Below are 24,750 nucleotides of genomic sequence, written 5' to 3' on the forward strand. Positions count from 1 at the left end.
AACCAAAGCAATACCTTTTTAAAATGGTGTTCTCTGACGCTCGGTTTAAATGTAACACTGATCCAACTCATTTCTTGGCTGATTATGCAAATAAAAATCTGTTTTGGTAACAAAGTGTTTAAATGGTCTTTATTACATTTGGAGAAGCCATTCAGGGAAGTACATTTGGGGGGATTCTGGGCCAATCCAAGTTCTCTGGGAAAATGGATGACAGCTCACCAGTCCTAACCCAATGACATTGTAGGTAAAAAAAAAAGAATAAAAAAGTATATTAATGAAGAGATACTATGCTAATCTTTTCCTGTGATACACAATGGATGCACTCCACGTGGTGGGCCACAGTGTGTGTGTGTCTTGACCCGGATGTGAAACGAAGAACTTCTTCCTAGCTGGATGGAGACCGGCAAGATGGCAGCGGACACGCAGGTTTGTGTCGCTGATGTTTAAAATGGTGTTCATTTTTCTTTGACCATTCACAGCTGTAATGTGATGACATGAGAGCTGATGTACAGAATATGACAAGTACCTTATTTGCTCTTTCCAAACACAGGAATAAAACTTTCCAACAAGTAGATAACCGCAGTTGGCTAGTCAGTTAGCTAGCTAACCTGCCAACTCAGCTAGCACTACGTAGCCTATAGAAAACGCGTTAGCAGGCGACCAGTTAATTTAAATGGTCTTAACAGTATCAGAGTTGACATGACTGGCCAACCATATAGCTACCTTGCTAGTCAACAAGTGTTATTACGGTCTATAATAAAATATTCTCAATATTTTGTTCGAAAATGTAGTTTCGTGGTGATCTGTTGCAACAACTCGATAGGGCTGTTCTGGGGGCCAGTGTGACGTTGGTTAGCGTGTTAATACGAATAGGAATGTAATTGTGCCATATGGGTGACCTATAAACATAAACATCTTCGTCATCTACATTATATAAAGTGTTGACAGTTTGTTGGCGTAGTTTCCAATCACTATTTTGTACTTGTATGCATTTGTCTCCACGGAGGTAGCCTATGCTATATTGTCAAGCAGAATTTCCAACCAGGTTCTTTTGTTTTGGGTTAGGTTTCGGATACACTTAAAAAATTTGCTGTAAAGGTGACCACATCAAGTATAAAGGAACGCAAGGAGATCCTTGGAGAGTTGAAACAATGTATAATTGGAAAAGGTAAGGCAACAGAGTTTCTTCAACAATATAACTGGTCAACTGAAGTTAGTTTTACGATTCATTCTAAACATTAGGTTGACACTGATTATTCTTAACGTATTATCACAGAATTACCAGAGCCTGCCATCAAAGGACTATGCAAGCTATTCTGTCTAACACCACACAGATACAGGTAGGTTTTTTTCATGGATTGTTATTTATTTTAATGTAATATTTGACTCATCCATCATTTTTATGGTCTTTTACACATGAATGAAACTATCTGTAGAAATTCCTTCTGATCATGTCTAAAGAAATCCATCATGAAACGACTTAGTCCCGATCCCTTGTGCTGCTTCTTTGAAGCGAGAGGGATGGCGGTTTTGAAACAGAGTGCTTAAAACACGAGTCTTCTTAGGGATGCTTCCTCTCGACGGGCCGTCCTGTCTGCCATTGGTCTGCTGGCCGACTCCCAGCCCGACATCTTAGCAGCCAGCCTCCTCCACTCCCTCCTCAACAGTGGAGTCACCAACAAGCACGGAGTACCTAGGTAGGCTTTTACTTCCGGGCCAACGCACGTCCCTTCCAGAATGTCGGTTATTGAAATGTACCACTGTGAGATGTTATCCAACGGCACCCCTCTCTGCTCTCCCCTGTTCTCCTGTGTGTGTGTGTGTGTGTGGGTCAGTAAGAGCACCGGCTCAGCGGCCTTCACCGGGCTGACCTGGACCTGCCTGCTGGTGCGCACCGTGTTCTCCGCTCCAGACAAGAGAGAGGGACCCGTCTGGAAGAAAATGGTGTGTGGGAAGTTGTCTTAGAGACAACAAGTGATGTCAGCCTTGGTTCACTACTTGTTTGTTTTTTTTGGGGGGGCGGGGGTTGATGTTTATTCCATTGGTCATCTCATTGGATGACTGGTCTTGTGTTTTGATTGGTGCTCCTTCCAGGTGGAGGTGCAGGGTCTGCTGCTGGCTGAGGTGGTGGGCGGGGCCCAAGCCACAGCTCTGAAGTCAAGCCTCAAGAGCCTGAGCCGTCTCTGGAAGGAGGTGAGAACGAGGGCCTCGTCTCTCTCGACAGGCTGCATGAGGGAGCTATGCAGAGCATTGGCACTGAAGGGCTCATTTGCTATTACATGCTATGAGTACCTTTTTAGCAAGTAGGTCTGGGATATTTTGTAGGATGTTCGTTCTTATGCTTCTGTGTTTTTAATACCACATCCTCTGCTCTGCCTAACAGAATCCTGGGCTGGCAGACCAGACCATCAGTACCCTGTTGAGTCTGGATCAGAACCCCAGCTCACTGGTTCTGCTGGGGGTGTGTCTAGACCACTGCACAGCCCAGAAAGATATTGCCACAGTAGAGAAACACAAGGTGAGTCTGACAGTAGCTTGTGTTTTGTGTAAAAAAAATAAAAAGGGATGTTATAACATCACCTATAACCAAGTCCTTTTCTGTTTTTAGAGTGCCCTTCTAGACCTGTACGTGAAGTCTATCCTCATGAGTAAGACCAGGCCACACCAACACATACTGGTGAGGAATGCAGGAAGTAGGGAGAGATGATAGAAGTAGCTTTTATAAAGTAGGATATAAAATATGGGAGAGTAGATTTCATTCATGGGAAAAAGTAGGTGTTGGATGCTATTGTAGATTGTCATTCACCCAGCGAGCTTGCACGGTGACCTCGGTACTAACGGTGTCTGACACCCCCCCCCCCCCCCCCCCCCCCCCCGCAGGACAAGTGTGGCTCCCTGCTGCGCCATGTGTCCCACTCTGAGTTCAAAGAGCAGCTGCTGCCTTCGCTGCAGAAGGCCATGCTCCGCAGCCCTGAGAACGCCATGCAGAGTGAGTGCTCCGGTAGCCAGGACAGGCCCCAGACACGCTCCAACGTCACGGTAAACGCACCTGAACATGTCCTTTTCTCTTTCCCCCACAGCCATATCCTGCCTGCTCGCCTCCATGACCCTGGACCTCAGTCAATATGCCATGGATATAGGAAAAGGCATCGCAAGTAAGCACCGAACTGAAGCTTTTTTTTCTCTCTGTGAGGGTCAGCAGTGTGTGTGTGTAACCAGGGGATACTGTCTTGTGTTACAGGCCAGCTGAAAGCCAACAATCCCCTGCTGATGGAGCAGGCGGTTCAGGCCATGCAGAACCTGTCTCAGCAGTGCAGCGACCCCAGCGCTGTGGAGGAAGTTGTCAAGCACCTCTTCAACATCCTGGGAGGTCAGAAGAGACTCACAAAACCTTGTCTTGTCGCCTCTGGAACTTTCCGCAGCCAAACACAACACTTCTTTGTCCAATCATGCGTATCATGTGAACGCCCTATATCGTGTTCTAGACGCATGGGATCTCTGTGACGAATATGAATGGTGTTGTTGCAGGGTCAGAGGGAAAGCTCACGGTGGTTGCCCAGAAGATGAGCGTGCTGTCAGGTAAATTGGTGCTTGGGACACCTTAGCGTGTCACCTTAGCGTGTCACCTTAATGAATCCGCCCGCGGTGCAGCCGGCAGGTGGATGTAACATATCGTCTCCTGTCCAGGTATCGGCAGCTGCAGCCACCACGCCGTGTCAGGAACCTCCAGCCAGACCCTCAGCTCTGCCGTCAGCGTGCTGTTCATCCCCTACCTGCAGCAGGAAGGTAGATGCTCTCTCCCACCACCTCTTAACCTCCCTCTCCCCCTGTTCCCCCGCTGTGGCCAGTCCTCACGACTTGTGTTTATCTTCTCCAGTCCACGAGGGCACCCTGGTGCACGCCGTGTCCATGCTGTCCCTGTGGAGCGCCCGTCCCTCCCTGGAGGTCCCCCCCGCTCTCCTGGACTGGCTGAAGAAGGCGTTCACCCTCAAGATCTCCACCTCCCCGGTGCGCCAGGCGTACCTGCAAGCCATGCTGGGGGCTTTCAAAGGTGAGCGAGGGCGCCAGGTGGCTGGGGGGGGCCTCCGAGCGGGGATTTTGTACGTCGGTCTCCTTCGAGCCGACCTTACATTTAGTCATTTAGCAGACGATCTTATCAGTAGAGATGCTTACTTACAGTAAGTACAGGGACATTCCCACGAGGCAAGTAGGGTAAAGTGCCTTGCCCAAGGACACACCATCATTTTGCACGGCCGGGGAATCGAACCAGCAACCTTCTGATTACTAGCCCGATTCCCTAACCGCTCAGCCACCTGACTGACCTTAGAGGTCTGGATTTGTCTGCTGGTTGTAACTGAAGGACGGCTCTGTTCTCCCGCCCTCTCAGGTGACACCCTGGCCCAGGCGTCCGAGCTCACGCCCCTCCTCCTTCAGACGGTTGACAAGGCCGCCTCCCAGAACTCCCAGCAGGCTCTGCTCTCGGAGGCCGTCACCGCCTCGGTCCTCCTGAGTCGCCTGGCTCTCCTGGACTCCCAGTCAGGTGAGCTCAGGGCCGTGTAGGTTTAGGGGTATCAGGAGAGGCGTCAGTGGACATGCTCGGTGTTGACCCTTGGTGTTTTGTGTCGGTGCAGAGGCCCAGCTGGCCGGCTTCTGGAACATCATCCTGAACGAGAAGAAACCACTGTTCACCACGGAGAAATTTCTCTCTCAGGCCAACGAGGAAGGTGAGGCTCGCTCCACACACACACACACACACACACACACACACACACACACACACACGTGCTGAAGAAACACCAGACGCACGACGAAACATGGACTTGAAAGTACTTTATTCTTGTTGAAATCCGTTCATGTGGGTTCATGATGGATGAGGAAGCCTTGTGTTGTGTGTCCCCAGCCCTGGGCACCATCCTGCAGCTGTGCGAGAGGCTCTTCCTGGACCACGCCCAAAGGCTCAACACCAGCAGCAAGGCACAGTGAGTGTGTCTTCTCTCTCTCTGGAAAGACCTCACACCTGTGACCCCCCCCCCCCCCCGCTCCCCCCTTTCAAAACTACTCTAACTCCCCCCTCCACCCCTCCTCCTCCCTCCGCCCACCAGGATGTACCATCGTGCCATCCTGGCCGTGCTGCTGTCGAGGAGCTGGCGCGTGCGGAAGCGAGCGCAGCAGACCGTCAGGAAGCTGCTGTCCTCCCACGGCGGCTCCGCCCTGGCCCACGGCCTTCTGGGGGAACTCCGCCTGGTCATCAACAAACACAAAGTAGGACGCAGCGCGACAGGAAGTCCATGCCTCTGGCAGCGCCCTCCTGTGGACTCTCTGCTAATCGTTTGGTTTGTTGTCGCCCCCCCTCCCTCCAGGTGTTACCTGTGGAGCTGCTGTTGACGGAGGCCGGGGAGTTGACTGAGCTGGGCCGCACCTACAGTACCCCCCGTGTCCTGAAGGAGGCGCTGTGTGTGGTGTGCCCGGTGGCCGGCCAGTGGAACGACCCAGCCGAAGCTGACAAGATGGCCATGGACATCCTGATCGTCATACACCATCCCTCCATCGGTACGTCAAGTCAACACGGCACAGGCCACACTGCTTCGCTGGAAACCTCTTCCAGAATGTTCCTCAGTGCACATGGTCTCCAACGTCTCTCTCTTCTTCTCCTTTTCTGTGGACAGTGGCAGCTCGGCCCGGCCTCTGGCCAATCCTTCTGTCCTCCATGAACATCAAGGCTGCTGAGTTCATCGACCAGAACCTGGACAGCATCCTGTCACACCTGCTGGAGGGCAACACTGACAATCAGGTCTCCCACATCCTCCAGAGGACTAGAATCACACGCACGAAAGCATACAAATCCATTTTTAAAACAGCTGTGTTCACCCGTGTATAGCGTACTCAATGATGCTCGTCTTCCTCCCTCTGGGATTGGCTGAAACATGCTTGGTGACCTGCCCGTCTGATTGGCTGTGTGCCTGATCTCTTCCAGGCGGTGAGGAACGCCGTGGGCGCCCTGTGCGACCTGGCCCCCGCCAAGCTGTTGCCGCGGGTGATAAGTCACGTGACAAAGTGGCTGTCCAATCCGGCGCTGCTCCAGGTGACCCGGGAGGAGTACGACATCATGCTGACCCCAGAGGGAGAACTCCACGACAACAGCATCATCCAGAAGTACAGGCCACACACACACACACACACACACACACCTGTCCCTCTTCACAGGGTTGTGGAAGCACGCAGGTGACATCTCTTGTCTATTGTGTCTTTCCCTTGTGCAGCGCTCAGCAGGAGACCACCAACAAGGGGAACATCAAGAGGGAGAACAAGGCCTACTCCTACAAGGACCAGATCATAGAGCTGGAGCTGCAGGAGGTAGTCCCGACGCATCACATGACACGACACATGACACGACACATGACACGACACATCACACGACGCATCACATGATGCATCCGTACGCAATCAGCCTGAGTTGGCGTCTGGCTCCAAGGGCTGCGATAGCGAGCGGGGCTGATCGTGTGTGCATGTGTGTCTCCTCCAGGAGATCAGGAAGAAGAAGGGCATCAAGGAGGAGGTGCAGCTGACCAGCAAGCAGAAGGAGAACGTGCAGCTCCAGCTGGAGAGGGAGTCGACCGTCCGCAAGAAGCTCCAAGGGGTACGTCACCACATCTCTACTGAAAGCCTCAGCGTTGCCGAGGTAACAGCCCCGTCCCTCCTCCGGGTAGCTTGAGCGTTTGTCTCTGTGTCGCCCCCAGCTGGACGCTGAGCTGCAGTGCACCGTGGGCCTGCTGGAGGCTGTGCTCATCCAGAAACCTCCCCACATCTCCTGGCAGCTCCCTGGGGTCCTCCAGGTCCTAATGCCCCTCCTGCAGTCCCCCCTGGCTGCCCCTCTCATCCAGAAAGTCTTCCTGGACATCGGGGTGTGTCTAATGCCCCCAGATCTCCACAACCTGGGTATGAAGACCAACTAAGGCTACATGTCTGTCTTACACCTTGTTGTGTTGGTGATGGTTTGATTTGAAACCTTTTGTAAGCCGTGTTCTGTTTTGTCCCCCGCGGCGAGCAGCGGTGCTGGTGGGTCACGTGACCCTGCGCCTGGTGAAGCCCGAGTGCGAGCTGGACGAGGCGTGGGGCCAGGAGGACCTGGACACGGCCACCCAGCGCACCGTCCAGCTGCTACACAGTCACACCGTGCCTCACAGGGATGCCAAGAGCGGTACGACACACACACACCAGACCCACAGTTTCGAGTGTGTCCGTCGGGGGATGCTAACGTCGCTAACTGTTGTGTCCCCCCCCCCCCAGACAATGCTCCCCTGTCCGCCCCGGCCTTCTCCTTCTGCTTCTCTCTCCTCAACACCGTGCTGCGCCAGGAGTCGGGCGGCGCCGAGGAGACAGAGAGCATGCTGGTCCGCGCCCTGCAGATCATCAACGAGCACGCCCAGCTCCGCGCTGAGATGGACACCACTGACACGCTCATCGACGAGGTGAGCACGCGGGGACACTGTGGCTGAACCGGGGGTTTGAGATCAGAGGAGGGGGCATAGCTTACTGGTTAGCGCACTTGACTGCACATTCAGAGGTCCCAGGTTCAAATCTCCCCTTGTACTGTATGTGGTTTTGGATAAAAGCGTGTGCTAAATGACGTGTGCGTTTCTCAGAATGGCCCGGAGCTGCTCCCACGAGTCGCCATGTTGTTGCTCCTCACCAGGGTGATCGCCACTGCCGCCCCCAGACTGCAGGTAAACACACACACACACACACACACACACACGACTCAAACTCTCTGAAATCAGCTTTGACTGGACATGTAGCTGATGTGACGGTGTGTGTGTGTGTCAGGTGCTGGCGTCCCAGTGCCTGACAGCGGTGTGTGCCAGCGCTGGAGGAGGTAGCGGCTGCACGCTGGCAGAGCTGGCTGAGATCGACGTGCTGCTGGACGCTCTGCTCTCCCCCTGCTTCTCCGTACGAGACGCCGCGCTCAGGGTGAGAACCAGCAGTGTGTGTGTATCCTCTGTGAGGATGAACTGTGTGTGTGTGTTTGATCTTTGTGATTGTGTGTATATATCTCCACTGTGTGCGTGTGAGAGATCTTTGTGATTGTGTCTGTGTGGATGAACTGTGTGTGTGTGTATATCTCCTCTGTGTTAACATCCTGTGTGTGTGTGTGTGTGTGTCCAGGGCCTGCTGGAGATGGAGATGGCCCTTCCCACAGGAGCGTCTGAGCCCAGCGGGATGAGCGTGCTGCGGAGGCTCTGGGTGGCCAGGTTTGACGTGGAGGAGGAGGGCCGCGCCCTGGCAGAGAAGTACGTCCCTCCTACCAGCTGTCGTGTCTCAGAGAGTTCACATGGTACTGCTGTCTACATGTGTCGCTCGCCTGTCTTTCCCCCCCCAGACTCTGGGAGGCGCTGTGCCTGGAGCTGGTCCCTGAGCTGTGCGCTCTGCTCATCGGAGACGTCACCCACCACGAGGAGGCGGTGCGCTCGGCCGGCGCCGAGGCCCTGTCCAAGGCCGTGTCCGAGTACCGCGGCCAGTCCCCCACCGTCCTGGCCCGGCTCACAGAGCTGTACCACCAGAAGCTCTACGTACGTCCGGGGGGGTTGTTGTGCTGGATGTTGTGTCATATATTGGGGGGGCCACTGTGTGAGATGTGGCACCTGGAGGCTTCTGTTACTGTGATGTGTCGCCGCGGGGGAGAGCTGTGATTGATGTGCGTCTGTCGTGTTGCTATAGAGACCGCCTCCAGTCCTGGATGCCCTGGGTCGAGTTATCTCCGAAGCTCCGCCCGACCAGTGGGAAGCCAGGTACGTTTTCTCCAAAGGTCTTTATTTTGACAGACTTTTAAAGACAGACTTTTTTTTCTCTCCTCTCGAGAGCTCTGCTTTCACACAACCTTGACAAATGTTTGAAGGTCTCTCTCTCTCTTTCCCCCCCATTTCCATCTCTCCCCCTCCCCCTCTCTCTGTAGGTGTGGCATAGCCTTGTCTCTGAACAAGTTGTCTCAGTTCCTGGACGAGCCCCAGGTCACCCCTCTCTTCCTGTTCTTCGTCCCGGACGCTCTGAACGACCGCCACGCCGAAGTGCGCCGCTGCATGCTGGACGCCGCGCTGGCCGCCCTCAACACACACGGCAAGGTAGGGCCCAACCAATTACATCTCCCCCCGCTAATTCGCCCGGCGACCAACCACCAACCCGAGCTTCGTGGAGGTTTGACCGGTCTGTGTGGCGTTGTGGTTGCCAGGACAACGTGAGCTGCCTGCTGCCCGTGTTCGAGGAGTTCCTGAAGGATGCCCCGCAGGACGCCAGCTACGACTCGGTGCGCCAGAGCGTGGTCATCCTCATGGGCTCCCTCGCCAAACATCTGGACAAGAGCGACCCCAAGGTCAAACCCATCGTGGCCAAGCTCATCACGGCTCTCTCCACACCCTCACAGCAGGTACAGGACTGGGCTGATAATGCTGTTCTATGGGAAACCTGGGACTTAATCAAATGACAGTTATTTATGCTTTATTTGCTATTGGCAGTTAATGATTGATAGTTGTGTGTAAGACGTGTATATTATTTTCGTCTTGTCTTGATTTGTGCCCCTTAGGTCTTTGTCAAGCAGAGATGGATGATGTTGATGTTTTGCTTGTCCCTCCCTCCCTCCCCAGGTCCAGGAGTCCGTGGCCAGCTGCCTGCCCCCCCTGGTCCCAGCCATCAAGGAGGACGCGGCCGGCATCGTCCGGAACCTCCTGCAGCTGCTACTGGAGAGCGACAAGTACGCCGAGAGGAAGGGCGCGGCCTACGGGCTGGCCGGCCTGGTCAAGGGCCTGGGCATCCTGGCCCTCAAGCAGCAGGACATCATGACCATGCTGACCGACGCCATCCAGGACAAGAAGAACTTCAGACGGAGAGAGGGTGAGGGGGAGGGTCTGGGGGACGTACTGCTGGGGGTTGTGGTCTCGCCTGCTCGCCTTGGTTCTCAGGGATTTGAAATGCCTCTTGTCTTCTCCCCCCCCCCAGGTGCCTTGTTTGCCTTTGAGATGCTGTGTAACATGCTGGGGAAGCTGTTTGAGCCCTACGTGGTCCACGTCCTGCCCCACCTGCTGCTCTGCTTCGGGGATGGGAACCAATACGTCAGAGAGGTGACGGCACTTCCTGTCGACCTCCCCCGCTACCTTTCTCTCCAACCATCTCTCTCTGTCTCTCTCCAACCACCTCAACCCTCTCTCCTATCAACCCCTCCCTCCATCTCTCTCATTCCCCCCTGTTGTACGGAGAGTAACCTTCTGTGTTGTCTTGCCCCAGGCGGCAGACGACTGTGCCAAGGCCGTGATGAGGAACCTGAGTGCCCACGGGGTGAAGCTGGTGCTGCCCTCCCTCCTGGTGGCCCTGGAGGAGGAGTCCTGGAGGACCAAAGCAGGTCAGACCCCACCCCATCCATCACCAACCAGCTGCTTTCTTCCTTCCTTCACATCCTTTCCTCCCCTAACCCTCTGTCCTCTCACCTCCCCCCAGGGTCTGTGGAGCTCCTGGGAGCCATGGCCTTCTGCGCCCCCAAGCAGCTGTCCTCCTGCCTGCCCAGCATCGTGCCCAAGCTGACCGAGGTGCTCACAGACTCCCACGTCAAGGTCCAGAAGGCCGGCCAGCAGGCCCTCAGGCAGATTGGCTCCGTCATCCGCAACCCTGAGATCCTGGGTGAGACGACGGGGTCAAAACCACTGCAGAAATACCATGTTTAGTTAGAGCACTGTCTTTTTGCGGGGATTTAATAGCTTTGATGGATAAAAAAAATGCAGAAAATACTGTTTTTAATTAGAGCTTTCGTTGAGAATGCAGACTTAAATTATTTAACTTTCACCTGGATGATTTAAAAGGATAATAAGTCTCTTGTTTGTCCCGTGAAAGCCATCACCCCCATCCTGCTGGACGCTCTGACCGAACCATCCCGCAAGACCCAGAACTGCCTGCAGACGCTGCTGGACACCAAGTTTGTCCACTTCATCGACGCCCCGTCCCTGGCCCTCATCATGCCCATCGTGCAGAGGGCCTTCCAGGACCGCTCCACCGACACACGCAAGATGGCCGCCCAGATCATCGGCAACATGTACTCTCTGACGGACCAGAAGGTGGGGAAGGCTGCTTTCAGATTAGGCCATGGTTTGAAAAGCAAGATATTCTGGTGTTGTATGTCTCGTAGGTTGAGACTGTGTATTTTCTAACTGTGTGTGTGTTCGACAGGATCTGTCTCCATACCTGCCCAGTGTCATTCCTGGTCTCAAGGCCTCTCTACTGGACCCTGTGCCCGAGGTAGTAACCTAACTAGATAGCTAACATGACTTATCCTGTGTTAGTGTGAAGGTAACCCCCTCTCCTGTCCTCCCAGGTGCGCACAGTGTCAGCCAAGGCCCTGGGAGCTATGGTGAAGGGCATGGGAGAGACGTGCTTCGACGACCTGCTCCCCTGGCTCATGGAGACCCTGGCGTCCGAGCAGAGCTCTGTGGACCGTTCCGGAGCTGCCCAGGGTCAGAACTCTCTCTCTCTCCCCCCCCATCACCTCCTCACCATGGGGCTTGTTGATGCCACGGCTGGCCTGTGTCTCCGTCTGACTGTGGTGGTCTGTCCTCAGGTCTGGCTGAGGTGATGGCCGGCCTGGGCGTGGAGAAGCTGGACAAGCTGATGCCCGACGTGGTGCAGACGGCCAGCAAGGTTGACATCGCCTCGCACGTACGCGACGGCTACATCATGATGTTCATCTACCTGCCCCTGACGTTCGGAGACAGGTTCACCCCCTACGTGGGCCCCATCATCCCCTGCATCCTCAAGGTACCACCCTCCTCTCTCTCTCGACCGCTTCCCCCCCCTGCACTCCCGTCCTCTCTCTCCCGCCGTTCGGCTTCTCACCTCTCTCTGTCTCTCCCCAGGCCCTGGCGGACGAGAACGAGTACGTGAGGGACACGGCTCTGCGCGCGGGCCAGCGCATCATCAGCATGTACGCAGAGACGGCCATCGCCCTCCTTCTGCCCGAGCTGGAGGAAGGCCTGTTCGACGACCACTGGAGAATCAGGTACCGTCTCTCACACACACTCACTCACACACTCACACATTCTCTCACACACACACACTCGCATGCCGATCCAGTCGACGGGAGGGCCGTGTCGCTAAGCGCCGTGTTATTGCTGGGTTGCAGGTTTAGCTCGGTGCAGCTGCTGGGAGACCTGCTGTTCCACATCTCCGGTGTGACGGGCAAGATGACCACAGAGACCGCCTCCGAGGACGACAACTTTGGAACGGCGCAGTCCAACAAGGTACTCAAGTCACACAAAACTTGGTTTCATTAGTAAGTACAGTACATGCTCGAACGTCCGAGGTGTTGATTCTGGATCTTTCTCTCCCCTCCTCCTCCTCCAGGCCATCATTGGGGCTCTGGGCCCTGAGCGGCGTAACCGTGTCCTCTCCGGCCTCTACATGGGCCGCTCGGACACTCAGCTGGTGGTGCGGCAGGCCTCCCTCCACGTGTGGAAGATCGTGGTGTCCAACACGCCCCGCACCCTCAGGGAGATCCTGCCCACCCTCTTCACCCTGCTGCTGGGCTTCCTCGCCTCCACCTGCCCTGACAAGAGAACGGTACCGGAACGCCTCCTCCCTCCATGGCAGCATGTTCTAGATGTTTCCCTCGGGGTCTATCAGCTTTGATAGCAGTGTTTTTTCTCTGTCCTATACTACTTTGAACCCTTTTTATTCACTCTAGAAATGAGTGTCTTTCACTATTAAGTTCTCATGTTTTCATACGTGGCATTGTATCTCAATGTGTCTGGCTTCGTGGCTTGACGCGCGCGCGTGTGTGTGTGGTTCCAGATCGCCGCTCGGACCCTGGGGGACCTGGTGAGGAAGCTGGGGGAGAAGATCCTGCCTGAGATCATCCCCATCCTGGAGGAGAGCCTGCGCTCCGACAAGAGCGACGAGAGGCAGGGCGTGTGCATCGGCCTCAGCGAGATCATGAAGTCCACCAGCAAGGACGCTGTAAGCTGCCCCAACCACAGGGCTCCATCCATCCCATCCACACACTGAACATGAGTCGTGGATGTGTAATGTGCCGTTTGTGTTCCAGGTGCTGGTGTTCTCCGAGTCCCTGGTTCCCACGGTGAGGAAGGCCCTTTGCGACCCCCTGGAGGAGGTGCGAGAGGCTGCGGCCAAAACCTTCGAGCAGCTCCACGCCACCATCGGCCACCAGGCCCTGGACGACATCCTGCCTGCTCTGCTCAAGCAGCTGGTGAGACACACACACACACTCCAAACCCTGACAGGATTCTGGAGGGAAAGATGGAGGGTAGTAACAATGATTCGCCATGCTTTCAGGATGACGAAGAGACTGCAGACTTTGCCCTGGACGGTCTGAAGCAGGTGATGGCAGTGAAGAGTCGCTCTGTGCTGCCTTACCTGGTGCCAAAGGTGAGGCCCCTCGCCACACAACCCCCACCTCTGATCTCACTTCCTGTAGGCTTGTCTCTGACTCGTCCCCCCTCTCTCTGCAGCTCACGACCCCGCCGGTGAACACGCGCGTCCTGGCCTTCCTGTCTGCAGTGGCCGGAGACGCCCTCACACGCCACCTGGCTGTCATCCTGCCCGCGCTGCTCTCCTCCCTCAAAGACAAGCTGGGCAGCGAGGAGGGACAGCAGGTGACCGCAGCCCTCCCCGTCACTAGACGATGGCTCACAGGAGTCCAGTTCTCATGTAAAGTCCCTGCAGGCTGGATAGATATTAGTCATGGGATAAGACCTGTAGCTCTATCAACTGGTGTACTGTTTGTATGTCAAGTTGGGATAGAAATGTAAACATAAATAAAAATACAACAATCAGAAATAACGTATAAATATATATATATATGCAATAATAAATAATACGTGTCAAAATGAAATGTAAACGTCCTGTTTGTCCTTCCAGGAGCTGTCAAACTGCCAGACGGTGATCCTGTCCGTGGAGGATGAGCTGGGCCAGCGCATCATCATCGAGGACCTGCTGGAGGCCTCGCGGGGGCCCCACCCGGGCGTCAGGCAGGCCGCCGTCACCATCCTCAACGGATACTTCGCCCGCACCCGCCTGGACTACAGCGCCCACACGCGCATCCTGCTGTCCGGCCTCATCCGCCTGCTCAACGACTCCAACCCCGAGGTCCTCGTCCAGAGCTGGGACACCATCCACTCCATCACCAAGGTAACGCAGTCCCTCCCTCGCACACTGGGAGGGGTGACTACTGGACTGGAGGAATCAGTCCTGGATTGGATTAATAATTCTTTGGCTGTTTTTTTTGTTTGTTTGTGTAGAAACTGGATGCGGGAAGCCAGCTGGCTCTGATTGACGACCTGCACAGAGACATTAAATCGGCCGCCGCAGAGGTCAAGGGTCAGCACCTGCCAGGGTTCTGTCTGCCAAAGAAGGTGAGTTTATCTGCCTCACACATCCACCTTGGCCTACATAGGAACCAACAGTAGGCAGATATGGACACCTCTTCACCTCACTTGTCTCTCTCCTTTCCCCTCCTCTCTCCCTGCTCCCGGTCCAGGGTGTGACCTGCATCCTGCCCGTGCTGAGAGAGGGCGTTCTGACCGGCAGCCCGGAACAGAAGGAGGAGGCGGCCAAAGCCCTGGGCGGAGTCATCAAGCTCACCTCCCCCGAGGCTCTGCGACCGTCTGTGGTCAACATCACCGGGCCGCTCATCCGTATCCTAGGAGACCGGTTTGCCTGGACCGTAAAGACGGCCCTCCTGGAGACTCTCACCCTGCTGCTGGCTAAGGTCAGAGTTCACCCTGTACCGGCTGAGATACACTGGATCTGCATGGCAAAAGAGCATGTTCTTAAAGTCGGCCTTTCTCAATCCTCGGGTCCTCCTGCCCTGCATGTTTTGGATGCTTCCTGCTTCCAACACACTTGATTCAAATGAATGAGTCGCTATCAGGCTTCTGCTAATCTCAATAACTATCTTGGAGCAGGGAAACATCTCCATCTCTTCAACTGTGTCTCTTGGCTCTCTCCCTCCAGGTGGGCATCGCCCTGAAGCCCTTCCTGCCCCAGCTCCAGACCACCTTCCTGAAGGCCCTGCAGGACTCCAGCCGGGCTGTGAGGCTGAGGGCAGCGGAGGCTCTGGGCCAGCTGGTGTCCATCCACAGCAAGGTGGACCCGCTCTTCACCGAGCAGCTCTCTGCCATCCGCAACGCAGAAGACTCGGGAGTCAGGTACACACACACCACACACACACCCCACACACACACCACATCCACTAGCAGCAGCAGTTGTCCCAGTTGTCAGCGCCTGGTTCTCTCTCTCTCTCGCTCTCTCGCTCTCTCTCTCTCTCTCAGGGAGACCATGCTGCAAGCCTTAAGGTTCGTCATCCAAGGCGCAGGGTCAAAGGTTGATCCCGCCATCCGCAAGAGCATCACCACCACGTTGCTCGGCATGCTGGGACATGATGAGGTATGAGGAGGTGCAGTCAGCCTGTAGGGGTTGAAGGCCCCAAATGGCATGTTTTATAGTTTGACTCTTTATTTGCTTTGAGTTAAAGTTATTCACAAAAGATTCACATATACAGTGTATATATAAACTATATATAGATATATCTATATATATATACAGTCAAAAGTTGACTGGTACTGTATATATACTATATATACTTGATGGTTATGTTTCAAAAAGTGGGTTATAAAGTCTGCTGTTTCTTTGATGTAGTTACTTGATCAGACTCAACATCCGGACGTCTGGGTAGGATGTGGTTTTGCTGAAGGTGTGTGTGTGTGTGTGTAGGATGCTACACGCATGTCCTCTGCAGGCTGTGTTGGTGAGTTGTGTGCCTTCCTGTCTGAGGAGGAACTGAGATCCATCTTGCTCCAGCACATTCTGGGTAAGCATTTACACACCTTCACTCACACATCAAGGCTCTAATGCTTCCAAACATCACCGTTTCTTGCAAAGTCTCTTAAGACACAACCTGAGCCATAAAGCCCTGGCTTCTTCGCTCTCTTAGCCGATGTTTCCGGTGTGGACTGGATGGTTCGTCACGGTCGTAGCCTGGCCCTGGCCATATCAGTGAAATCAGCCCCGGAGCAGCTGTGTGTGGAGGAGTACTGCTCTACCGTGACAGAGGCCATCCTGGCCAGTGCCACTGCAGACAGGGTAGGAACACAAGCCACACTGTGTCAGATCATATCTGTGCTCTGCTGCCTGGGACTCCCGAGTGCTTTGGTGTTCATCACACCCTTCCTTAACCCTTCCTCTCCCTCCCCCCTCTTCCTCCTCTCTGGCCTGGCCCTGCCGCCGTCCTCCAGATCCCCATCGCCACCAGCGGGGTGCGAGCCATGGGGTACCTCATGAGGCACCAGCTCAGGACCGGGGGCTCCAGCGGGGTGTCGCAGCGCATCATCACGCAGTTTGTCAAGGTGAGTGAAGGCGATGCGCTCTCACACGTGTCATCCCCACACCCTCATCCTTCTTTTTCCTGCTTTCCAACTTCCGGGAAAACATTCAGGCCGCTTTCCCGTGCTGGTGCACGATGGTGGTTTTCTGTCGTTAACTTCCTCCCTCCCTCCACGGCCCTGCAGTGTCTTCAGAACCAGTCCAGTGACATCAGGCTGGTGGCCGAGCGCGTCCTGTGGTGGACGTTCAAGGAGCCGGCCACGCCCTCCCTGGAACCCAGCCTGATCAAGCCGCTGCTGAAGAGCCTGCTGGACAACACCAAGGACAAGAACACCAGCGTCCGCGCCCAGAGCGAACACACCATCATCAGTCTCCTCCGACTGCGCCAGGGGGAGGAAACCATGCAGGTCAGATACTAAACACACATCGACACTAGCGTTCAGGTTTTTTTTTCTCTCTGCTTGTTTACTTACTGTATCGGCGGGATTGTCATGTCTGAAGTCTTTGCGTGGTTCCTGGTTTTCAGAGCATGGCTGCCATTCTCGACTCTGCTAGCAATGAGCTGCTGTCAGAATGTTACCGACGGTCCCTCAAGAAGATGGCCAGCCTCCCTGACTCCAACGAGGAAATTGACGACACAATCCTCACGTAATGGAGACAGGACTGGTCCAACTTTATCAATCCATTATGTTGCTTGTGTACTCAAAGAACTCCCCAGCAACCGAAAAAAAACTCAGCTGTTCTGTACAAGTGTGCACACACACACGTCTTTGGAGAGAGAGAACACACACCACCTTCTCTGCCATCCTTGGAACACGAAAGAGTTTAACACAGTATGAAATTCCCTTCATATTCTGAAACTTGTATTTTCTTTAATTTCTTGTTTTATTGGCACCATGAACCACCATTTGTTTTATCCCAATTTTGTGCAAGTGATTCTCATAACGGTTACCTGACGTTAGCTGGCGTCAATAGCAAAATAATTTTTCCTCATTTTATTTCGACATGTCATGTTGAAGTCTTATTTTATTGATTCAATCACTGGTTCCAGTGTGACAAATCATCTGCCCTTCTTTGGTTAATCACTCCCCCATATGTGTGTAACGATGGAAACCTTGGTATTCAGAACAATTATACGCTTGTACAAAGACAATACAAATAAAACATGGTTTGATTGAAGTTTAATAGTTTTATTTCTCTTTAAATAAAAACGTGTCAGTTCATACATTAGGTTTATTAACTTTTTGTTCAATTGTATGTGAAAATGTGTAAATCACTGCCTCCGTGCTGACATTTAACAGTTGCGTATTATTAACAAAAATTGTATAAAGGATCCGTTCGGTTCTGAAGTTATAATTACAACTAATCCAACAGAGCTTCCAATCTCCAACATCGCCACTCCGACCTGATCAATGGACTGATCGTATTGCTTTACCCATACGGTTGTGCTGTGCGTCTGCGCAAACAGCTTAGATCGCAGGGTTGGGTGCAGTCACTACCAGAGAAGGAAGCGGAGTTTCCGGCTATTTGCATCGAAGAGAGTGTATTGCTGACAGCGCGAAACCCCGAAAAAAGCCGCCGGCTTGGGGGCTTACGGTTGGGCATAGTAGTATCATTCTTATTCATATCGGGGATAGGGCAGGTGAATTACGAGCCAAGGGTTCGGACAGCAAGTCGCGAGGAAGAGCAGTGAAACGGCATAAGGCGGGGGTGACCCACCAACTACCGGCATGGCCAGGGACTACGATTACCTCTTTAAGCTGCTCATCATCGGTGACAGTGGTAAGCAAATGCCGGGGATACGTGACGGGAAATGGGCCTCATCATGTTTTTACGTGGGCTGTTGTAGAATGTGTATTGACCCACGCAACATGATTTTTCAACACATGTACAACGAGAAGGCTTTCCCACTTAATTGTTTTTTGTGAAGCAAATCGATTCATTATTGCACTAATAGAACGGTGGCAGGGCGGACATAGCCTACTATTGCAGGGCTGGGCATGTCAGCCGGGCCGGATATCGCTAGCTAGCTAGTTTCAATCCAAGAGATCTGGCCGGGTTAGCTTCGTTCATTCAGAATGGCATTATAACTGGCGCGCTAACAACAACCCAGTAAGGTAACTAGTTATATACAGATTGTCGGATATTTTCAACATGCGTTAGTAGCCAATAGGTATCTATGATCTAGCTGTTATTGCTAGCTAACAGGTCTAGCTAGTTGATAGCTTTCTATTTTGAATTGTCGGCTGCTAGCTAAGTTAGCGGTAGCCACTAGTTATGTCGTTGCTAGCTAACAAGATATATCTAAGTGTTAGTATGATTGTCCATGTTGGTGCCCATAGAGGTATCACATTTGTAGCCAGTAAGGTCTTGATAGAATCAACTATTTGTTTTTCTTCTTGGTAGCCGTTTCAGTATTGTTTATTGAACCAAGTGAATCTGAAGTTAATTGTGATTTGCATGGCAGGACCGGCCATTGCAACTAGTAGTCCCAGTGCTAGTCGAGTCCAACTTTGTTCCGTTGCCATATATCTGCTCGTCCTGAAGGCGTTCAACCACTTTATCAATCATTACCTGCATAACTTGCACAGCACAGCATTTATTGAGCTGTGCTTGGTTCATGGTGCACATTTTGCAGCCTACAAAAAAACAGACTTGCATGAGATGCACAAGGGGATAGATGTCATAATACACTGCTTGTATGCATTCAGTTGGAAACTCGGGCCCACAAAAGAAGCAAATCACTGGGCCAGTCATTCTGCGGGTACCCTTTGTCGGTGAAAGATTCGTACAGTCATTGACGTCCCGATCCTGGCACTACCCCATCAGCTGGCTGTTGACAATAGTGGGCAAGGCAGCACAGCAGCCCTTTTACTACCACACACACACACAAGGGCCAGTGTCCCTTGCACTGCTGCCTCTGAATCAAGCACTTGAACCACTGTTTCCTGCGAGTATTTAGACGCGATTTGGGCCAATTCTGTAGCGCCGGTTTGCTCTTCTGTCCTCAGCCGTTAGTTATGGTTTAAGCCTTCAGTTATGGTTTGCTTGACTCAGGTAGGTTGTGTGCACAAGTCTGGTCATCAGTCGCCTTTTTCCTCAAGTGTCGACAGCATTTACCTCCAATGTTGTTGAGTGCATAATGACTGCTGTATTTGTCCACAGACTACGTTTACATTTACATTTAGTCATTTAGCAGACGCTCTTATCCAGAGCGACTTACAGTAAGTACAGGGACATTCTCCCTGAGGCAAGTAGGGTGAAGTGCCTTGCCCAAGGACACAACATCATTTGGCACAGCCGGGGAATCGAACTGGCAACCTTCAGATTACTAGCCCGACTCCCTCACCACTCAGCCACCTGACTCCCAGACTAAGAGCATGTTTACAACATATGATCTCTGAGTAATGCAATTTAAGCTGTGTTCACATTTAATTGTCTTAAGTTCCTCTCAGACATACAGCTACAGGATTGATCAGAGTGAATGGGCTGTCTCTCTGTGGAAGCAGCTTGGACGTCTTCTTAATATAAATCTGTTTCTGTCGTCCTCAGGCGTAGGGAAGAGCAGTCTCCTTCTGCGGTTTGCAGACAACACGTTTTCGGGTAAGAAAGACACGTTTTGAAACCTTCTCCGGTCAGCTTGCATCACTGATTTTTGTGTTTGCACAAGTCGTGTCACCTTGCAGCCTGGTGTTTCACCTTGGCCTGCTTGTGCCGTCTGCAGGAAGCTACATCACCACGATCGGGGTGGATTTTAAGATCCGGACGGTAGAGATCAACGGAGAGAAGGTGAAGCTACAAATCTGGGATACTGCAGGACAGGAGCGTTTCCGCACCATCACCTCCACGTAAGTACACGCACACACACATACACACACACGCACACACACATACACGCACACGTATTACCAATCTGCTCTACTGCATTCTCACACTGAATCGTTTCTCACTTTAAACCCTACTTATTTTTTACACCTACATGTAAATGTAGATATACCTTTTAGTTGACCTGGTTACCTTTTCATGTTTTATAATCTTTAGTATCTTTTGTTTTGCTTATGTCTTTGTGTACCGCTTCCTTGGTGACCAGAACCACATCTAAAGCATTTCATTGTCCAAATGACACCGTCGTTCTGAACATTTGTTAAATAAAACACTGAGACTTACACACCCACGCTCATACCAGTCTCAGGATCCTTTGATGTGTTCGTCTTGACATTTAGCTTCAAAAGTATCAAGGTTTGAAGGATGTGTTTTTAAGTAGGTTTCAAAGCATTTTTAGAGGACAATTGTCATGTTGATTTGACCAAGTACAGATATCCAGAATAACATGCATACTTTTTCAGCAAACTGGGTGGAATTTCCCCTCAAACCTTAAATTACAGATGTTGGTTATGGTTAGGGGCGGTTCCTGGTATATTCTACTGCGAGAAGCACTTGCGTGACACTGTGATACCCAGAATACCATCCCAAGAGATATTATTTGAGAACAATTTGGCGAGCAACTTTTTTTTTTTTTTTTTTTTGCACGTCCTCCTTGTCCTTGTGTCACGTTTCTCTTCTTACCTCTACCTGTCCTACGGCAGAGTTGACAGGCAATTACTCCTCTGCAGTGCACCTGCTCACTCTGAAGCTAGTCTTGAAGCTAGTCTAGGAACATGGGAAAGTTTGATTTTTCTGCACACATTTGACCCACAGACGTGTTTCCTTTTCAATGAATGCAACCTTGTGTGCGTGTGTGTGTGTTTTATTTCTGTTTGTGTGTTTGGGGGTGGGGGGGGGGGTCGTCCTGTTAAGCAGGGTGTTTTTGACTGTTTTGCCGGCAGGGGAACTATTTTCTGTGGAGCTAAAGACTCTTTAGATGTGGCTGAGTGCTCTACAGTCCGTCCCCCAGTTGTTTTGAGAAATGTGCAGTAAATAACCAGTCAGGCATTGTGACGTAGCAAGAGTGCTGTCCCACAGGAGTCAGGACAGGTGACTGCTAGCTGGAAGCTAACAGGCAGCAGGCTACACAGACTTGTTGATGCACTGCTTAGTTTGTCATGGATAACAGAGCACATAGACACCACTTAACTGCCAGGTTCTAGATAACACCTGATGCTGTTAAACTGTCACGGACGAACAACAAACTCATTCAGCCGCGGATATGACGCAAACGACTATCAATTGAAACTGTTGTGGTTATGTGCAAAAGGAAGGACATCCAAATGTGTTGAGAGAGAGAGAGAGGGGGGCTGTTTTATGGTCAATTCTTTGACGATACATTTCCATTTCTCCTACAAACCAGACTTGTTCTGCTCTGGTAGAGCGGGCGTTGTGAAGGTGGCCTGCAGGAAAGGGCCGGCTTGTTCTGCTCTGGTAGAGCGGGCGTTGTGAAGGTGGCCTGCAGGAGAGGGCCAGCTTGTTCTGCTCTGGTAGAGCGGGCGTTGTGAAGGCGGCCTGAAGGAGAGGGCCGGCTTGTTCTGCTCTGGTAGAGCGGGCGTTGTGAAGGCGGCCTGCAGGAGAGGGCCGGCTTGTTCTGCTCTGGTAGAGCGGGCGTTGTGAAGGCGGCCTGCAGAAGAGGGCCGGCTTGTTCTGCTCTGGTAGAGCGGGCGTTGTGAAGGCGGCCTGCAGGAGAGGGCCGGCTTGTTCTGCTCTGGTAGAGCGGGCGTTGTGAAGGCGGCCTGCAGGAGAGGGCCGGCTTGTTCTGCTCTGGTAGAGCGGGCGTTGTGAAGGCGGCCTGCAGGAGAGGGCCGGCTTGTTCTGCTCTGGTAGAGCGGGCGTTGTGAAGGCGGCCTGCAGGAGAGGGCCGGCTTGTTCTGCTCTGGTAGAGCGGGCGTTGTGAAGGCGGCCTGCAGAAGAGGGCCGGCTTGTTCTGCTCTGGTAGAGCGGGCGTTGTGAAGGCGGCCTGCAGGAGAGGGCCGGCTTGTTCTGCTCTGGTAGAGCGGGCGTTGTGAAGGCGGCCTGCAGGAGAGGGCCGGCTTGTTCTGCTCTGGTAGAGCGGGCGTTGTGAAGGCGGCCTGCAGGAGAGGGCCGGCTTGTTCTGCTCTGGTAGAGCGGGCGTTGTGAAGGCGGCCTGCAGGAGAGGGCCGGCTTGTTCTGCTCTGGTAGAGCGGGCGTTGTGAAGGCGGCCTGCAGGAGAGGGCTGGCTTGTTCTGGCTGATTGTTAATTGTGCTGAAGTAGAGTGACATGGTGCTTCATTAGGCCTAAGTGAATTTCAGGATAGGGATTGCTCACAGCCCTGCATGCTGGAGTTGGAAACCCCGCCTTTGCTGCTCAGTCCAGGGAGGGATGGTGTGTGTGTGTGTGTGTGTACTGCCATATGTCTATTTTTCTGTCTGTCAGTCCGCCATAGTCCAGTATCTGACATATGTCTGTGTGTGTGTGCGGTGGAAGGCAGCCTGTTGTGTGTGTGTGTGTGTGTGTGTGTGGGGGGGGTCTTCTACAGGGATGGTTGTGTGGAGGGTCTGTGGCCCCCATACCCCCTATGTGTGTGCGTGGGTCTTCATTCATCTGTGTATAACTCCCTGCTGTCTGCCTGTCTGAATACCTGCCTGCATGTCTGCCTGCCTGGCTGTCTGCCTGCTTGTCTGTCTGCCTGGCTGTCTGCCTGCTTGTCTGTCTGCCTGGCTGTCTGCCTGGGTCCTCCTGGGCAGTGTGTGACAGGCTCTCATACAACACACTGCATCCACACGCTGTCACCCCAGTGCGAATCACTATGAGTATGCACATACACAAACACGCTTACAGACACACACACACACAGTCACACACACACACACACAGTCACAATAGGACTGTCAAAGGGGTCTTTGTGTTCGCGTTTGGCGCAGTGAAGTTATACCAGGGATGTGTCCCTCTGGAGCCGTGTGGACAAAGAGTCCGTCTCTGGGGCGCAGGTTTGACCTCCAGGAACTCTGTCGCAGTCTGCTGGCAGGCTGGGGACTAACAAAGATTAAGTTTTTTTTTTTTTTTGTCACAAGGTGACATTTGCCACTTCTCTCTCTGGATGTCTGTGACCTGACTTTATTAATATTAATATTGTTTAGAAGCGATGAAGTGGAATCAATGCCATTTTCAAACGGTGGTGATGGACTGCTCTCTCCCCTGTCTCCACATGCAGGTATTACAGAGGAACGCACGGCGTCATCGTGGTGTACGACGTCACGAGTGCCGAGTCCTTCGTCAACGTGAAGCGATGGCTCCACGAAATCAACCAGAACTGCGACGACGTCTGTCGAATATTAGGTGAGCCCGTGTGGCCCCCCCCCTCGGCGCCTGCTGCTCTGACACGGCCCTGAAAAAACGTCCGGGACCGATAAGAAACTCACCGTCTCTCGCCCCTCTCTCTCTCTCCAGTGGGGAACAAGAACGACGACCCCAACTCCAAGGTGGTGGAGACGACCGACGCGCAGAAGTTTGCAGAGCAGATGGGCATCAACCTGTTTGAGACGAGCGCCAAGGAAAACATCAACGTGGAGGAGGTAATCACACCAGGAGGGGGGTTCAATGTGGCTGTTGGAGCCGGTGGCTGAGGGAGGGTGGTGGTGGGTGGAGGTGTTTTGGAGCTCCGCAGAGCGGGCTTGATGTGCGAGAGGCCGTCACATGGGGCCCCGCGCTCCACGTTTAATCAAGAGAGCGGTAGTCTCTCATTTCACGGCGGTCGAGACTGCGTGCTCACCGCCGCTGGTTTCTCTTCCCCCCTGCAGATGTTCAACTGCATCACGGAGCTGGTGCTCAGAGCTAAGAAGGAGGTGCTGGCCAAGCAGCAGCAGCAGCAACAGAACGATGTGGTCAAACTCACCAAGAACAGTAAACGAAAGAAGAAGTGTTGCTAACGAACTCCTGCCGCTCACAAAGACAGCGTCTGCTCCAGAGAACACACACACACACAGGACGGACAACCAAGCACCTAAATTAAAAGACGAGATAACGATTTAATAGATATACAATGCAAAAAAAATGAATTGAGGAAGACAAAAAAAAAAAAGAGTCCCCTTTGGACAACCAAATCATGAAGACTTTAAGAAAATGTACAGATTTTATTAGAAGTCAGATCAAGTTTTATTTGGAATTCAGCAGATGGGCCATATTTAAAAAAAGGTTCTCGTTTCTTGAAGGACCTGCAAGCTCACCACTGATCACCATGTTGCTCAGATTTCTATATGCATAAACAAATACTCGTACATCAGTATCTATTTTCTCATTCCACTTCTCACCGGACATTACAAGTCAAGTAAAACTGCACCTGAAGAAGAGTCACTGTTGGATAGCTTTCCTATTGTTTATTTTTAGTTTTTTTCTGTCCTCAGTGGGGTGGAGTGGGAGGGTGGGGTTAGTTGTGGGAGGCGTCAGAGGGAGATGCTGGATTGGGTGGGGGGGGGAAGAGAGTTCACCAC

General features: G+C 52.8%; 2 protein-coding genes across 2 annotated transcripts; both read left to right on the forward strand.

Moving 5' to 3' along the window:
- The first annotated feature begins 295 nt into the window (after positions 1-295).
- Positions 296-17,550, forward strand: gcn1 (GCN1 activator of EIF2AK4). The gene is made up of 58 exons (XM_062454280.1): positions 296-426; positions 1,066-1,168; positions 1,277-1,340; positions 1,566-1,697; positions 1,836-1,944; positions 2,095-2,193; positions 2,384-2,518; positions 2,609-2,677; positions 2,881-2,989; positions 3,081-3,155; positions 3,242-3,370; positions 3,529-3,579; positions 3,688-3,786; positions 3,878-4,051; positions 4,388-4,540; positions 4,632-4,724; positions 4,901-4,979; positions 5,103-5,262; positions 5,361-5,550; positions 5,667-5,791; positions 5,975-6,153; positions 6,261-6,354; positions 6,524-6,637; positions 6,738-6,936; positions 7,049-7,198; positions 7,288-7,469; positions 7,644-7,724; positions 7,825-7,968; positions 8,164-8,288; positions 8,378-8,567; positions 8,716-8,786; positions 8,951-9,116; positions 9,224-9,418; positions 9,636-9,882; positions 9,988-10,109; positions 10,273-10,387; positions 10,483-10,662; positions 10,873-11,093; positions 11,206-11,274; positions 11,351-11,489; positions 11,594-11,790; positions 11,889-12,031; positions 12,155-12,272; positions 12,376-12,591; positions 12,823-12,987; positions 13,076-13,237; positions 13,324-13,416; positions 13,500-13,643; positions 13,909-14,178; positions 14,289-14,402; positions 14,528-14,758; positions 15,004-15,197; positions 15,321-15,435; positions 15,763-15,859; positions 15,983-16,131; positions 16,284-16,394; positions 16,557-16,778; positions 16,898-17,550. Exons 1-58 carry the CDS (start codon positions 394-396, stop codon positions 17,021-17,023), a joined length of 8,031 nt encoding a protein of 2,676 aa, XP_062310264.1. The 5' UTR covers positions 296-393; the 3' UTR covers positions 17,024-17,550.
- A 252-nt stretch (positions 17,551-17,802) lies between these two features.
- Positions 17,803-24,389, forward strand: rab35b (RAB35, member RAS oncogene family b). The gene is made up of 6 exons (XM_062454287.1): positions 17,803-18,153; positions 19,924-19,974; positions 20,096-20,219; positions 23,475-23,599; positions 23,711-23,835; positions 24,061-24,389. Exons 1-6 carry the CDS (start codon positions 18,102-18,104, stop codon positions 24,187-24,189), a joined length of 606 nt encoding a protein of 201 aa, XP_062310271.1. The 5' UTR covers positions 17,803-18,101; the 3' UTR covers positions 24,190-24,389.
- Positions 24,390-24,750: the final 361 nt, after the last annotated feature.

This window comes from Osmerus eperlanus, chromosome 28, assembly GCF_963692335.1.
Source record: "Osmerus eperlanus chromosome 28, fOsmEpe2.1, whole genome shotgun sequence".
Taxonomy (NCBI): Eukaryota; Metazoa; Chordata; class Actinopteri; order Osmeriformes; family Osmeridae; genus Osmerus; species Osmerus eperlanus.

Bases quoted from the DNA above. Each gene is read 5' to 3' on its own strand.
- gcn1 (XM_062454280.1), top strand. From the start codon at position 394: ATGGAGACCGGCAAGATGGCAGCGGACACGCAG. The intron at 1,698-1,835 runs GTAGGCTTTTAC...TGTGTGGGTCAG, and splicing joins AACAAGCACGGAGTACCTAG to TAAGAGCACCGGCTCAGCGG. The intron at 2,678-2,880 runs GTGAGGAATGCA...CCCCCCCCGCAG, and splicing joins GGCCACACCAACACATACTG to GACAAGTGTGGCTCCCTGCT.
- rab35b (XM_062454287.1), top strand. From the start codon at position 18,102: ATGGCCAGGGACTACGATTACCTCTTTAAGCTGCTCATCATCGGTGAC. The intron at 19,975-20,095 runs GTAAGAAAGACA...TGCCGTCTGCAG, and splicing joins TGCAGACAACACGTTTTCGG to GAAGCTACATCACCACGATC. The intron at 23,600-23,710 runs GTGAGCCCGTGT...CTCTCTCTCCAG, and splicing joins CGACGTCTGTCGAATATTAG to TGGGGAACAAGAACGACGAC.